The 14,429-nt window shown below is 43.0% G+C and overlaps 1 protein-coding gene and 1 non-coding gene across 2 annotated transcripts; both read right to left on the reverse strand.

Moving 5' to 3' along the window:
- Positions 1 to 301: 301 nt before the first annotated feature.
- Positions 302 to 1,736, reverse strand: LOC136471814 (WUSCHEL-related homeobox 10-like). The gene is made up of 3 exons (XM_066469557.1): positions 1,011 to 1,736; positions 633 to 835; positions 302 to 526 (listed from the first exon to the last, which is right to left on the reverse strand). The coding sequence occupies exons 1-3, from the start codon at positions 1,597 to 1,599 to the stop codon at positions 509 to 511; spliced, it is 810 nt and encodes a 269-aa protein (XP_066325654.1). The 5' UTR covers positions 1,600 to 1,736; the 3' UTR covers positions 302 to 508.
- An 11,574-nt stretch (positions 1,737 to 13,310) lies between these two features.
- LOC136478680 (small nucleolar RNA R71) lies at positions 13,311 to 13,417 on the reverse strand. The gene has a single exon (XR_010764397.1). It is a non-coding gene; the product is annotated as a small nucleolar RNA R71 (small nucleolar RNA).
- Between the last annotated feature and the right edge of the window lie 1,012 nt (positions 13,418 to 14,429).

Here is a 14,429-nt window from a genome sequence, read left to right on the forward strand (position 1 = left end):
GTATAGTGTCTACATGACTGACAAGCATAGACAACTAATGAGATGACTTAATGAGAGGCGTCCTAGTTTTTCTTCTCCATAAAGATCATCTGTCTAAGATTTTTACAATAATTAAAATATTTTAGACAGAAGGAGTACAAAGAAATATCATTTCACAATTGCCTACATGAGAGGTACATACACTTCAGTTTGTCAATGTCATATAAGGTACATGCCTAGAAAATCTGAGTACACAGCACAAGCATGATGGAATAATGAATGTCATTTGGATTATCCATTAATCAGCTAGAAGCAAAACCTCCAGAACATTAAAAAGGAAACTCTCAAGGGGACGATGCATTCAGATAATAATATACATCGATGTGGAGAGAGAGAGAGATAGATGATCGGGGAACAACACATTAGTACACACACTGACATAAGATCTGGACTTAACAACCTACTCATCAAGTGTTCGTGCTTCCTAGCACATAACTTGAATCATAATACACAGCAGCAGGCTAGCTGATTAAGTTGATCTCGAAACCTGGGAACAGGAGAAAACAGATTTTAGTCAGATAACGCTGTAAACAATGTCATAATAACTGACAGCATATATATACTACAACTCATGCATCTGCTGGTTCACCTACCAGGTAGTAGCATTCCCCCATCTGCAAGCTCTTCATAAGGACGCCGTTCTCGTTCACCGGTAGTATCTCGCCGGAGGAGTGAACCAGCATCGCGTCACGCCCGAACGTGCCAGCCAAGTCCAGCAATGCGCCACGGCCTGGCACCTCGTACACCACACCGTTGATGAACACCTGGACAGACGCCGTCGTCGTCGTCTTCGTCCCTGCAATTAAATTGTCATCCAGCCATATATTAACCCCATAATCACAGACAGATGACCCTACAAACGATCATCAATTACTCTATAGGAGTAAGAGTGTATATATAATGCAATATATATCTTTGAGATTCCACATGCAATGGCAGCAATGCACAACACTGTTGATAAGAACACTCACCAGTTGGTTGGTAGCTCAGCTGGGAGGCGTCGTCGTTAGCCATGTAGCCGCAACGGTGCTGGTCGCCGCCGCGCGACATGAGTCCCATTTGCCGGGAGATGGCGAAGAGGTCGTCCCCGCCGTCGATGTCGTCGCTAAACAAGTGGGGCGACGACGCAACCGCAGGCGGCATCGGCGCAACCGCGGGCATGCCGGCGGTGCGTGCCTGGCCCTGCCCGTGCATGGCGAAGAGAGAGACGCTGTCGTTGACGAGGCCGTGGAGGTTGCCGGCGACGGCCGCTGTGGCAGTCGTTGGCAGCTGGGGCGCCGCGCCGCAGGCCTGCTGGAGCTGGCGGGCGCGGCGGCGGGACCGGGAGCGGCGGTTCTGGAACCAGTAGAAGACGTTGGCGTCGCGGACGGCGCCGAAGCGCTCCAGGAGCCGGCGGATGCGCGCCATCTCGTCTTTGGCCGGGTTCACCATGCCGCTGTTGAAGATGGACTCCAGGATCAGGATCTGCTCCGGCTTGGGCGCCCACCGCGACCTCGCCGTCGTTGGCTCGCCCTCGCCGCCGCGGTGGTGGGCTTGTGCTTGGCTGAGGTGGGAGTCCATGGTGGGGGTCTTGGAGATCGGAGAGGAACAGGGTAGCTGTAGCCTGGAAACGGTCAAAGCTAGCGAGCTAGGATGAGACAGCGTTGTGGAAAGGGACGCAGGAATAGAAGAGAAGCCAAGAGAGAAGACCGACACAAGGCAAATTAACCTAATGGAGTGGAGGCATAATTGAGAGGGGTCTGGGTCTCTCCCTACTTATAGGGCTCCGTGTGCGGAGAGAGAGAGAGAGAGAAGAGAGAGAGAGAGAGAGAGAGTTCTTGTCTTTCGTTGGCTAGCTAGCTAATATGATAATCGGATCATTTAGCTAGCAAACAGCGCAGGCAGTGATTATGCTTTATATTGTCATGTTCTGGGTGATTAGTACATTTTGGGTGCCGCTAGTTTGTTTGAACTTGCATAATTGTAGAGGTTGTTTGGCATGCATGCCTCGTCCTCAAGTGCTCCTTCGAAGGAGCCACAAATTGTAACTCCTCCTCTAGACCCTAATACGGCTCCGGTTCCTTTACTATCTATCAAAAAACTATTTTTTGTCTAAAGTGTTTGGTACAACTTCTTTGCAGAAGCTGATGCCAGAGTTAGAGGTGGAGCCGTGCCAAACAGGCCCTTACACTTATAAAGCTCGTCTTCACCAACCAATTCAATTAATATATATGTAGTAAGTTGCCTTGCAAAAGCGATGTTTGTTGGCAATAGAAATTGCTAGATATCTAGAAAAGTCAAAATGACTTACTATTTGGAACGGAGGGAGTATGTTTCTAAGCCATACATATGTACCATTGCAGTCCGCGATAAAAGCCACCTTATGGAAAATCAAGGGAGAAGGTCTCCTGTCATGATCATCGACGGATAGGCTAGTACTTGGTATTGCGGCAACTAACTTCCTGTCGACTTTAATCTGATACTAGAACCACAAATTTTTATCGATACTCAAAGGAAGTCACAAAACTCTCGATTTTTTACTGTAAAAACACATGAATAGTATGTAAATTAAAGTTATGATATATGTACGAGTTAGTATTTCTATGCTTTGCATCTGCATTTTTATTCCATACAGACTTTATAGGATATTGCCAACATTAACTTATATTTTTGGATGTCACGATTCTCATAAAATAAATTATAGTTTAAAAATGTAATAGAAAGCGTAAAACATAAATAGACATGTAATATTCCCATTCTAGTTTAGCATGCACATTTGATAGTTTGTTTCCTCCCATTACAACATACACATATTTGTAATATGAACCTATTATTAAAGAGCAAAGTTATTTTTCTTTATGTTTTTTACTTCTTAAAGTGCTCTCGCATTTCTCCTATTATTTGTATTTCACTCGGACCCATGATCCATCTTCATACGAGTTATAACCACACGCGTTTTTGTGTGTTGCAACGATACGACCTCCGATTCCAGTATATATTGAAACTGATGATATGACTACTACAAAAATCTCTAAGCCACTAGTTGATCATATGACTGCACAATAAGGTTTATATTCCGTTGCAACGAATGGGCGCATTTGCTGATATTATATCATCGTTGCCCTAGACAAAGTTAAAACACAAAGAATTAGTTGCAATCATCAACACTAACAATAGCTTTGTCCATTAATTGGGACGAGACACTAGAACGTGTGCTCGTGTCTTCGTGGTGCCTACATATACCACTTTATCTTGCAGAAATTGGATCGTATCGTCCATATACAAATGATTATTATGCTGGTTAGCAAGTATTGCCTTTTGGAACTAATTAACATTTTTTATTTATGTTGGGATGGTTTAGAATTAGCACGCCACAACAAGAATACCAGTTTCGCTATTCATAACTTACTATCTGTTTTTACGCGTGCCACTGGAATATATTAAACTAGCATTTGCTGTTTAGTTGACTCGAACTTTGAACGTGTCAAAGGTGCGACGTAAGCAAAATTGAACAAGCTATATTTGTGTCACCTTTAAAATGGACAGCCCAAAATTAAATAATAACTGCAGTTGAGAATAAGAGATTATATATATCACCTATACGACATATATATTTGATGTTGAATATATAACAGAAGTATAAACAAAAGCATATATGTAGACTAATATTCAATGTATTCCATTGCTTCTCTCTTCGATTTCTAATGATAATCCATTTTCGTTGATGGATCTATATATATATATATATATATATATATATATATATATATATATATATATATATATATATATATATATATATGCTATCCGACCTTGTACACACAGATAGCAACCTCATTGGACGTGCTACCATTTTGGGTGTGTAACTAAAGTGAACCGGGCGGCCGGGAGTACTGGGAGCCGAGGAGCGAACATGTGGGACCATAAAAATTGTGCAGCAGGATCAACTGACCTCTCTTTGGGGAGCCGGTGGGTATGTTGTTGGGCCGGGACATGTGGGCACTTCGTGTGAGAAGTGAAGGACAAGCTTCCGTTTCTTTTGTTTATATATAGTTTGCTGATAGACTAGAATATAAATGCATGTGCAGGTTCGGACGTATGCTAAATTTAATATCCCTTGAATTATATATATATATATATATATATATATATAGAACCAAAAATATGTATATGGTAGGTGCTGTACTTACCACTGATGACTCACACACAGGATATACATGCATACATATATGCTCATTAATTAGCTTGGTTTGATTATTTGTCTAGCTATTCCACAGGTCGGTGTGTCGTCTTGTGTGCTTCTTCCCTCCTGATTCCTGTGCTCCCTGATGCATGAACCTGTCTAGCTACAGTATGTGCTGCCAACAGCAAGCGTGAGAATATGGAAGTGTCCTAGCGAGGCGTGAGTGTCCAGATAAGACCCCCGGAATGTTTTGTTGACACGATGTACTACACATTATGAGCATATATATCCTTCAACAATCTTCTTATGCTTAAGCTAGAGATGAAATCGGATAGGATCACTAGTACAGAAATAAATTGTACTCCCGGTTGGAAAACCCCTTCAGTCCCGGTTTTCTAACCGGGAGCACGAATCCGGGACTAAAGGACCCCTCCTTTAGTCCCGGTTTCTCGCCCGGGACTAAAGGTCCACCTTTAGTCCCGGTTAATAATACCAACCGGGGCTAAAGAGGCCTCCCAGCCTGGCCACGTGGGCCGACCCTTTAGTCCCGGTTGGTATTGCCAACCGGGACTAGAGTTTTTTTTCTTTTTTTTTTGTTTCTATTTTCAATTGATGATTCGTTTTGGCCATGCGAACAACTACTAGCAAACACACTGTGGGTTGCGAGCTCATCGCTGCAGCCGGAATCCATTGATGCATCCCCCGCACAAAGAATTGACCAATCTGCATAGAAAGATTAGCGCAAAGAATTAACCAATCTTCCCATAAAAAATGAATAATCTTTCTTGTTCTTCCCATTAAATGTTTCATTCATTCATGCAACCGCAACAAGAATATAAAGGAAAAAATACATTACTCTGACAAAGTTTTAAAGTTTTGGCCAACAAGATTAGGAATTTTACTGGTGAACTCACCTCACTTATCCAAGCACGACTTCAAGGCTCCATGGGGCTTTGTCTTCCTTACTTGCCACAAGCGCTGCATGCATGGACTCCGTGAGAGCGACTACAGCGCACATCACCTGGCCGGAAATAGCCAGATCCACTACACCTAGAGTGCCGCTGCCGCAAGAGCTTGTGCCACGAACTTGCTGGAGACGCAGCTCCTAGGCCCGCGTGATGCCACCGCCGCACGGCCGGTGCGCCGCAAGCCGATGTGCAGCCGTCGTCGTAGCTCGGCTCGCACAATGGCGCACAACATGGAAAAGGAGATCCGGTGGATTGGAGATTGAAGAGAGAGAGAGTGAAGACTGAAGAGAGGATGAGATGCAACACTGGCGTGAGGATGTTGAGAAGATAAGGATGACGAAGAGGAGAGAGAAACTGTTGGAGGCGGTAAAATTTTTGCCAAGGAAATTTTTGGAAGTCCCGCGTTCAACATAAACTGTTGGAGACAGCAACCGGGACTAAAGGTCCATTTCTAGTCCCGGACGGAGCCTCCAGCCAAGAGTATACTTTTACTCCCGGTTGGAGGGACCAACCGGGAGTAAAAGTTAACCTTTAGTCCCGGTTGGTATCTCTAACCGGGACTAAAGGTCCCCTGCAGCAAAAGCCTGCCGCAGTAGTCGTTGGGCAGGGACCTTTAGTCCCGGTTGGAGCTACCAACCGGGACTAAAGGTTTCTCTAGTCCCGGGCGCGAAAAATACCGGGATTAAAGCCAAATTTCGAAGTGGATCAAAAATCGTTTCTCTACTAGTGGATACAGATGGCCAGTGATCCTGCAATATGTCCTATATTCCGTATTTATCTCATATTTTTTTTTCTCGAATCTTAGAACCGGATAAGGATCATTCAGATATTGATATATCTCTATCTCATATACATATCAGAAAACTGATTTTGAGTATTTGGATTCAAATACAGTCGAGTATTGAATGTTCGGATTATATTTATATACGGATTATCCATAGAGTGTTTTGACTCTTTCAGGATGGACGGATATCGGGAAATATCCGTCCCATTTTCATCCCCAGCTTCAACCATAACCCGGCAAGGCTGGCCGTGGCGGCATCCACTCGCGCCGCCGCTGGGGCGACCAAGTGATCTGCGTGCGTACCTATTAGTAGCCACCGGCAGAGCCGGACACGCCGCACATCCACACGCGCCACTGCGGGGGGAGAGGAAGAAGAGGAAATGAAGCCGGGAGATGGCGAGGCATGATGCTTTGCTGGGACTAGCTATTCGGAACATGAACAATATATATGTATGTTTTCTCTATATTATACAAGAAAAGTAGCAAAATTTCCAAAGCGTTGTACGTAGGCCACCCAATCAAAATGCATTGGACGTTTTTTCTGCTTCCACGAGAGAGGTAGTTAGTAGCTTGGTATATAGCTTTCGGCGCAGCCATATATATAGGAGGTTTTCCACATATATATTATCAAAGATGCTGTAAACTAACGCATTGCTGCTTGGAAGCACGCTGCTGTATGTTTCGGCACCATTCGCCTGTCACTTGTACAACCCTTATCTGCGCACATGCATGCATCATCGTAGACCATGCATGCACCACAGCCGCAGCGCGAAAAATTCACTGTATACATATAGCTAGCTAGCTGTACCACCTGGCAGCTACAAAGGTCGTAGGTTTTTCAGATCGTGTACAGTGCTCCTGAACATTTTGTAGACATATATATACGTGCATACAAGTGCAAGCCAGCCCACAGAACCAATTACAGTGGGCTGTATGGCGACTCTGCGTCTTGCCGACATCCAGCTGAAAGCAGCCTCGACGGTTGGCCAAAGGATCGGCCGCTTTTGTACCCTTTGTTCTTCAGTTCTTCTAGCATTGTTTGCGTACGATGACACAAATGTACATGCTTCCATCAGATGGGCTGACACCCTGACACGTTTCTGATCGTTCCTCAGATTGAAAGGACGTGACACCGCATGCATGGATGATCCATTGCGTGCATGCATGCACGGATCTATGCAGGCATGTGTGACAGTACACGCTGAGCTGGGGCCGGAAAAATAAAGCAAATGCGCTGACGTGTGGTTCTCGATCTGTCCGTCTCCTGCTTGCGGTTGATCAGTTGCATGCATGCCGCTAGATTCCCGCCCAATCATGCATGACCGTGCTAGCTTGTGGAATCGATCTCGACAAGCACTCTTGGAAATAGGCATGCACCCAAAATGCTTTCATGTCTCGTTAAATTATTGGAGGATGTATATTTGGCTCAACCATGCATACGATTTTTAACTTATTACCACGGCTGGTTTAAAGTAAAAGAAAAGCTGCAATGATATATACGATAATCGGTTTGGATTTCAACAGGTTAATTATTTGTGCATGATGGACTCAAAGAACTGACAGTTATACAGTAGCCACGCCGTTGGTTTATTGAACTGGCACTAATAATTTACGGTCATCTATTGATGTTTATGTGCAGCAGTGCATGCAACTAGATAAAGGATTTTTTAGTAACATCTCTATTCTTGAGAAGAGATGGCTATATCAAAACCCACATCTAAGAAATCAATTTTTATAGGCGATTAGGATTTCCCGCTGCCTCTACAAATGTGCTCTATTCTAGAGGCAGTTGCCAAACGGAACCGCCTCTAAAAATGCCGGTTAAGAGGAGGTTCGGCTTGCCAGATGCCTCTAGAAAATGAGGCATTTCTAAAGTCTAATAATGATTTTTTAGATATGGTTGGTAATTTAGCCCACCCCTAAAAATAGGTGGAGCATAGTACTCCCTCCATTCTAAATTGCAAGTCGTTTTGGCTTTTCTAGGTACATAGCTTTAGCTACATATATAGATATACATTATGCTTAGATACATATTAAAAGTTATGTATTACAAAAAGGCAGAACGACTTAAAATTTGGAACTGAGTAATTTTCATAATTTTTCCAATCAAATCGGATGAAGAAATTAAAATTTCATATCAAAGTTGTAGTGCACGAAGAGATCTACACACTACTACAGAAAACATCTTTAGGGGAGTTAAAATGATTTTTCAGGGACGGTTTGCCCAACCGCTACAATGCCACCGATTGTAAAGATGGGGCATCTGTAGTGACAGGCTTTTAACCGCCCTCGAAAATGCATTTCTAGGAGGGAAACCGCCCCTGAAAATTGTATTTTCAGGGGCGGATCCATTAGGAGAACCACCTAGACTGCAAACGTACTAGGTTCCATTAGGAGAACCGCCTAGACTGCAGGAATGTAGTGTCTTCCGTTCCCCAAGTCTTCTGGGTGAAGCTCTAGTTTAGACTGCAAACGTACTAGGTCCTCCCATGACTTCAGCCCATCCTTTGTCTTCGCCTTAATGTTCATCAATATCCCAGTGACGCTCTCAATCACATTCTTTTTGATGTGCATGCCGTCGATGGAATGGCGCATGGCCAAGTCTGGCCAGTAAGGCACGTACTTGAAGAAGATTGACATCTTCTTGAACGGCACGCCGTCAATCAGAGTTGTATCTCTCTTATTGATCTTTCTATCATTTTTCTTTTTACCATAGGCGACTTTGATGTTCTTCACCATGTTATACATGTAATACCATAGTACCACCAATGAAGTATTTCATCATCCTCTTGCTTCGGTACCTGTGTCCTTCCACTAAGAAGCGTCGGTGACACATGTACAGTTCCTTTTGGGATCCCTCCAGGAACTGACCTGCTATGTCAATCAAGCATTCCGAGCATCCCATGAATCCTTTGATCTGTCCCGAAAGGGAAAACTGTCCTGGGTAGTCAGTGATGGTAACAAAAATGATGGCTTTGCATGTAAAGCTACTCTTAGCAAGCTCAACCCATATTTTCACTCCATGCATCCATATCTTGCATCTACAGCTCGAGAAAAACATCTATGTCGATGCTTGGTGCTTTCGGCCCTAAAATTATAATGGTCAGCAACAAATACTTCCTCTTTCTGACACAACCATGGAGGGAGGCTGTAGATCGACAGGATAACTGGCCATGTGTTGTGTGTGCTGGTCCTGTCACCAAAAGGATTCATTCCATCAGTGCTCAAAGTGAACCTTACGTTTCTCGGATCTTCATGAAATTCTTGGTACTTGGCATCAAAGTCCTTCCACTATTGTGCATCAGATGGGTGACGTAGCACTCCGTCGTCTTTCTTGCATTCATCCGAAGCCCACCATCACATGAGCTCTGAGTCCCTTGGGTTTGAGAACAAACGTCTCAAGCGATCAATTAGTGATATATACCACATAACCAATGCTGGAATTCTTCTTTCGTTAGTATCATCTACTGCTAAGGTGATGTTTTCCTCTTCAATGTTCTGAGAAGCGTCATTTTTTTCCGCCCTTCTTTCTCTTTTTCCTAGTGTTAGTACCCTCACTGCAGTTGTCGTTTATTTTGCATCGACTAGCACCACAGTTTGGATAATTTGTTAGGTCTTTGAACACCCCACGATAAAAGGATACAATGATTTGGACACGCATGTATTCGTTCCACACCCATCGTCAATGGATTAATAAGCTTCTTCGCTTGATATGTGTTGGTAGGCACAAAGTTTGCTTTAGGAAGCACCGCAGCCAACAAAGTCAATAGGTTGTTGAAGCTCCTATCGGACCAACCATACTTAGCCTTGAAGATTAGCATGTCTAGCACAAAACATAGCAATGACCATCTTTTCTCACAACCCTTTTCCTTCGGGTACAAATATTCTTTCCTTGCCTTCCGTACCATCTCTAAGTTATCTATCCCTTTCAATAGTAATTCTTGTTCTATGTGACGCAACATGTCGTCCAGGAAGTCTTCTTCTTCATCTTCTTTGCTGTCTTCACCATCATCGTCCCCACCATAGCCTTCTACACCACCACAACCTTCGCCACCACCACCGCCTGCAACGTCATCTCCTATACCATCATTCATCATGACAAGATGGGCATTGTCATCTTCCCTTACTTCTAGTACATCTGTACCTTCCATGTTGCCTGCTTCTGTACATCTCTCACCATGATGATCCCAAATCTCATAGTTCTCCATGAAACCCCTTCTTACCAAGTGTGATCTTATCATATTTGGATCTCGGCATACTATACGATTCCGACAGTCAAAACAGGGACAATATATATCCTTTGTCTGCTTAATCAAAGCGTGCCTTTTAGCTGCTTCAATAAAACCATTCACATCTTGTATGAAGGAAGCTTCATGTCTTCGTTTCGTGTACATTCACGACCTGTCCATATGTGTCCTTAAAAAATAAAAGGTATATTTGCATCAAGGTATTATTCTCATATAAATGTTGAAGCAATTGATGTCTATTTTTTATACAAATATTATATTATTCTAGACCTAAAGCTTAAAAAATAATAAAGTAAGTATAGAAACTAACTAGAGTTCATGTGAGCCAAAGTAAGTTGAGCAAAAATCAGTCTAAATTGCTAGGAAAAATAAAAAAATCTAACATCATGCATGTCTCTCTCTAGATCTCTAAGTGAAAGAAAAGAATATGTAAAAGTTTGAAAAGAGTTTAGGGATGCCACTATCTCACCTCTCAAACCCAACTCCTTCAAAGGTTCAAAGGGCAAAACCTCCCCCTCTATTTTTGCTATTTCTCACCCTCCATGTGAGTTGAACAGTGGTGCTCAGCAGACTGTCCCGAGGAGGAAGAAGGGGTATTTAGGGGGGCATTTTTAGTGACGGTTGACTAAAAAGAACCGCCTCTGTTAATACATTGTCAGGGGCAGTTCTCTTAAGAAACCATCTTTGAAAATAGGTCCTATTTAGGGATGGTTTTGTAAAGACGATCGCACCTGAAAATGGATCTTCAGAGGCGGTTCTCTTAACACAACCACACCTAAAAATACACCTATTTCTAGAGTCAATTTTCTTAATGTAACCGCCCCTGAAACTTGATCTTCAGAGGCGGTCACGAAGCTACAGTACCCCAAGGCACGGTTAGAGGCAGCGTGCTAGGTGAACAGCTTTTGATTGAAATGGGGGGCTATTGGCGGTCCTTAACGATCAAATCCGACCACCAATTAAGACACAAAAAGAGGAGAAATTGGTAATCTTAAACACAAATGCATTTACTATTGACCAAGTTCCACATGTATTTGGAGATCGTTGTTCCACATGGGAGAAGCTACTCCAAAAGGTGCTTTCCAACGCTGGTTTGCGTAGAGGAATAAATAGAAAAGCCCATCAACTCAAGTTATCTGGGCAAAGTATGAACCAAGGACCATTCTAGACCCACTCTAGAGTCCACCACGTGAAGGCGGCGGTGAGCTAGCTCGGTTAGGGTGCACCTCTGCCAGTGCTGCTCTATCGCTCCTTCGTATGGCGGTAACATGGAGAGGCGGTGGAGACCGGGCATCCCACCAAATATAGCCTCTACACCACCTCATAGCTTTGTATAAATAGCGGGTAAAGTCCCCTCTACAACACACACTTCACTTGAGCAACACCTCACTCTCCTCTCTAGTTTTTTACTTTTAGTAGTGTTTTAGAGCAAGGCAAAGCTACCTTGGAGGGCTTGGCTCCTTGGAAGAAGAGATTGTTGGGTATGAATAGAAATATGAGTTTTTCCAAAGTCATGTTATCATCTTACAATTATAGTCATACTTATGAACTAGAGTATAGTTGTTGTGTTATGATCTTGATATATGAACTCGTATATAGTTTATATGTCATGAGAGTAGCATGCATGACTTTATGCTTAACCACTCATATAACTTATATAATTGGAATTAGAGCTAAGTTGAGGTGGTGGTTTATCGTGCCGTCAAGTGTGCCCAAGTCTTTTACTTGTCGATCTATAGGGTCAGAGTCCCGGGTTGATTTTGGTAGTTTCTGCATACGCAAGCGAGGTGCTTGGGTATGGAGAGACAAGTGAATGCATTGTCCTTCTCTACGGTTGAGGGGTAGGCGGCAGGTGGTGACAGCCATGTTCGTCCTTTGTAATCCCCCACGTTCATTTAGGGTGTTGGAGTCTAAATTGTCACATGAGGTTGCTGGCAGGCGAGTACTCGGTGGCCTCCCGACCTACTTCACACTTAGTGCTAAAGCTAATTATGTAACTTGTGTGATCATTAATTAATCTTTGTATGACTATACTAGACCATGCCTGCTCTACTTAGGATTATTGTTTTATCCTTTCTTTTTATTTTATCCTTTGAGGAATGCTCACGTGTGTGTCCACTATCTTGAAATCACCATTCTTACCCCTGTTATAAACATTGGTGCACTTGCAAGTATATTATTCAAGTTCATATCCATACTAGACTCTTAATCAATAAATGCCTTCCTTTGGAAAAATATAAATAACGAAACCCTGAATACTTCTAGGTGAAATGCTACAATAATAGTTCCGTGCACTCATGGATAAATATCTAAAATTGTTAAGGAACTATCAAGGCTTACCTAGTGACATTGCTAAATATTAGTAATGTTGCTAAGTATTGCTAACAAGCATTTCCGACGCCGTTGTTGAGGATGATTCTATCTCCATACTTAGTGATTGCGTTAAGAAATGCCAACAAGCATTTATGCCGCCGTTGCTAGGGAAGGCATATTGATTAAAGAATCTAGTAGGACATGTTCATGATAATATGCATGTACGGTAGCCATTGTTTATGTAGGCTAACTTTGCTTGTTTTCTCCTGTTGAGGATGAAAACAGGATAGCATATGGCCAGTTTCGATCTGTCAAACAACTACACCGAAGATTCAGAGGCACTCCTAAGGAAGAAATAGTCCCATGTCATTTCTTCTTCTGCCACTCCATCGATAGATGAACTAGTCACCACCACACCATCCGCTACTCCAACTATGGCCAAGACGCTCCGTGACTACTCCATCCCTATTGTTGCCAACATGCCCGTTGGGCCGGCTGTCAACATTGGGAATGGGAACTTCGAGCTCTACACTGGCCTCATCACGATGGTGCGGGAAAGCCAGTTCTCTGGTTTGCCAAGTGAGGATGCGAACACGCATCTCCAACACTTCCTCAAGCTATGCGGCACCATCATCATCAAGGACATCGCCCCAGCGAGCATCAAGCTCCACTTGTTTCCCATCTCCCTCTCAGGATGGGCGAAATAGTGGTTCTACAAGGAATGGAAAGCTATCGACATATGGGACAAATGTTTCACGGCGTTCCTCGCCAAGTTCTTCCCCATGGGCAAAACCAATGCCCTAAGAGGATGAATTTTGAACTTCCAGCAAAACACCACGGAATCCATTCTCGAGGCATGGGAGAGGTTGTAGGACTACATCCAAGCATGCCCACACCACGGGATCAAAAACTGGTTAGTGCTCTAGTATTTTTATGATGGATTAACACTTATGTCTAGGGGGCAAATCGACGTGGTTGCTGGAGGCGCTTTTCTTTCTCTGACCATTGATGGAGCCACGACTGTCATCCACAAAATAGTGTCAAATCAAACCTGGGGGAAGAAAGAAAAACACAAAAAGGCATGCATACCGTGAAGGAGACGGATATACTTACCCGCAAAAATAGACCTTTTGATGAAAAGACGGGAGGAACAGGCCCAAGACAAAAAAGCAATGACGGGCATCGTCCAGGCCTTGGACTCACATATGACGTGTGAGGTCTGTGGCGATGTTGGCCATTCAGGGAATGACTGCCCCAAAACCCACAAAGAAGCTGCCTACATCAACAACGGGTTTCACCAACCACAAGGTAATAATGGGTGGAGCAACCAGTCCTGCTTGCAGGGTAATTCGAACTACAATTCCAATTATAAGTAGAATCAACCTTCCTTTAAAGACTTGGTTTTGGGCCAAGCTAAAATTAATGAAAATATCACTAAAAAGTTGATGTACAATGATAAAATGCTAGAGAACACCCACTCTAAAATAGAAAGTTTATCGTCCTCCATCAAAAATCAATTAAGCTTTAACAAAATGATAGAAACTCAAATTTTGCAAATAGCTGCTGCTATTTCTGTCGACGACACGGGGAAACCCCGGGGCAACCCGAGAATTCCTTTGAGTTTGTTAATGCAGCTACAGATCAGTGAAGGAGGAAAAGTCCTGCCCGATGGACTAAATGTCGAGCCCTTACCGAAGGTAAATCGGTAGTTATCTTTAAATCTAGAAAATATTCAAAATAAATATTTATAAACTAAAAATTTGAATTTTACTTCAAAACAAACTTCTCAGAAAAATTCTATAAAAATCATTTCCTGAATAAGAATAATTTATTATTACTAGTTATCATTTTTGTAATATTATAAAAATTAAAAATTCAATAAAATTTTGTTCGAAAATCAAAATCGAGCAGACCAT

Source organism: Miscanthus floridulus, chromosome 8, assembly GCF_019320115.1.
Source record: "Miscanthus floridulus cultivar M001 chromosome 8, ASM1932011v1, whole genome shotgun sequence".
Lineage (NCBI taxonomy): Eukaryota > Viridiplantae > Streptophyta > Magnoliopsida > Poales > Poaceae > Miscanthus > Miscanthus floridulus.